The 2170-nt window shown below is 55.8% G+C and overlaps 1 protein-coding gene across 1 annotated transcript; it reads left to right on the forward strand.

Moving 5' to 3' along the window:
* Nucleotides 1–438, forward strand: DQ04_17731000 (hypothetical protein; the record flags this gene model as incomplete). The annotated part of the gene is made up of 1 exon (XM_009317629.1): nucleotides 1–438. A coding segment is annotated over one exon (438 nt), but the record flags the coding sequence as incomplete, so codon positions are not given.
* Nucleotides 439–2170: the final 1732 nt, after the last annotated feature.

The raw sequence follows: 2170 nt of genomic DNA on the forward strand, positions 1-2170 counted from the left end.
GCACTTCGCCCCGAAAGCCTCCTGCGCGGTCCGCGTCGCGGCGACTTCGCCCAGCAGCAGCACCGCGGCGTCGCTCGAGCGGCGGTTCAGCAGACGAATGACGTAATCCGCCGCAATCGCGTAGTTGCCGCTGGCAGCGAAGTGCCAGGCGCGCTGTCGCAGAAAAGCCTCCATCTCCCGCGCAGACTGCCGCGCCACCCACGCAGCGCGGAGCCGAGCCATCCTACCGCGCCCCACAACAACAAAGAAGAAGAGGGAGGAGGCACTCTAAAACGCAGGCGGGTGGCAGCATTACGCCCACAGCACAGTCGCGCAGCTATCATTCTGCGCCCTGCCAGCACCCCAGGCATTGTTCAACCGCTAAGAAATGCCTACCCAACGAAAAAAAGCTTTCGACCCTTGAAGTACGCCCGTTGCGCCTCCCACCCCGCCCGATGAAGTGCGCACCGCACACACACACACACAAAAAGACTGGCGGCGTAGGGAGCACATGCGCGGAGAAACATAAATTACCAACCACGGATATCGCACCGCCACGAGTTCGGTAGAGCAGAGAGAAACACGCCGCAGCGTCGGGGGCGTCAGCGACCACCGCCACCACCACCACGCAAAGCCTCCGTATTTTCACGCACACCCACAACAGGGGCGGGGTGCAGAGGCACGAAGCAAACAAACACGTCTACGCTCCAATTCTGCAGTTCAGTTCAACACAGAGCAGGCATCTTCTGCANAGAGGCACGAAGCAAACAAACACGTCTACGCTCCAATTCTGCAGTTCAGTTCAACACAGAGCAGGCATCTTCTGCACCTGTCCCAGTCGCACGCGGCGAAAGGGGCGCGATGCATACAGAATAGAGACGAAGGGAAGAAAAAAAAAGAGACCCTCCTTCCAAAATTAGCAACAAACGGGTTTCTTGGTGTAAAATCAAGGGAACATAAACAAAGATGATCAAGAATATCACGGCGGCGTCCCTGGTACACTGGCCACACCATGCATTCTCCTTCCAGGACTGTGCGACGGCCAAACCTCCCGCCGAAATGAAAAAAAAGGGAAAAAATAAAAACAGATGCTGTTGTTACAAATAGTTATTTCATTGTTTTATAGTTAAAGCCACCCAGGAAGTGACTACTGCGGTCATCGCTGCACCACTAGATAGCTCAACGAGAGCACCGCACGTGGGCCTCAGGACACAACGGCCAGCGACGCAGGAAACATCACGTGAGAGGTACGGGAGGTTTCACACCCGCCCTTGCTCACGCCACTGCTGTTCTTGCTGCTGTCGTCGCCATCGACGAGGCCATCATCCCCCGCCACTGCATCACAAAAACCCACGTAGCGAAGACACTTGATGGCACCGCCCGAGAAGGTCTTCCTTGGTTTAATGCCGCACCAGTAAGCGCCGTCGTACCACTTATCGTCGCCGAGATAGCGCACACGCACTGCCCCGCTCTCCCACCTCCGCAACCCTCGTTCCACCACTCAGCACGGGCGAGTCAACGCCCAGCCGCTGCACAAGCAGGCACGCAGAATGCAGCGCAACTGCCACAGAAATAATTTTGTTAACCAGGGTACAGTTCTACTCACCTGAGTAGAAGTTCTCCGGCCTGCACGGCGTATCGTAGCCCTCAAAGCTCAGGCGAGCCTCCATTGACTGCGTGCAATATCGAGACTCATTCTTCAGATCGTCGAGGGACACCACAATGCAAAGAGGCTCCTGGTCCGCCGAACAAACGATATACGCCGGCTGCAGGCCACTCAATGCATTCGGCACCTCCCCTACCACAGCCAGTATTCCAAACCGCTTTCTGCCAAAGCCACAACGGTGCTCATGCTACTCGTTGAGTCACCAGGGCACAGTACACAAAATATTCAAAACGACGTAGAAAAAGCAGAGCATCATAACCATCACTTCTTCCTTACGCTGTGAAACATTAAGAAACAAGGCAAGACAAACCGCGAAAAAACCAAGAAAGCCGATAAAGAGAGACTCACATATGCGCACCCTCAATCGAACCCCCAAGCACACACGGTGAAGCATCCGCACGGCAGGGGAAGGAGGGCACAGCAACCGCGTCAAGAAGTGGGGGTGGAGGGGTGGTGTCAGTCACGCACGCAATGCGCATCACTCAGCTCAGGCGTTTTGTTAGGATGTGGTGGTTCAGCCTCATC

This window comes from Trypanosoma grayi, assembly GCF_000691245.1.
Source record: "Trypanosoma grayi strain ANR4 Tgr_1773_V1, whole genome shotgun sequence".
Lineage (NCBI taxonomy): Eukaryota > Euglenozoa > Kinetoplastea > Trypanosomatida > Trypanosomatidae > Trypanosoma > Trypanosoma grayi.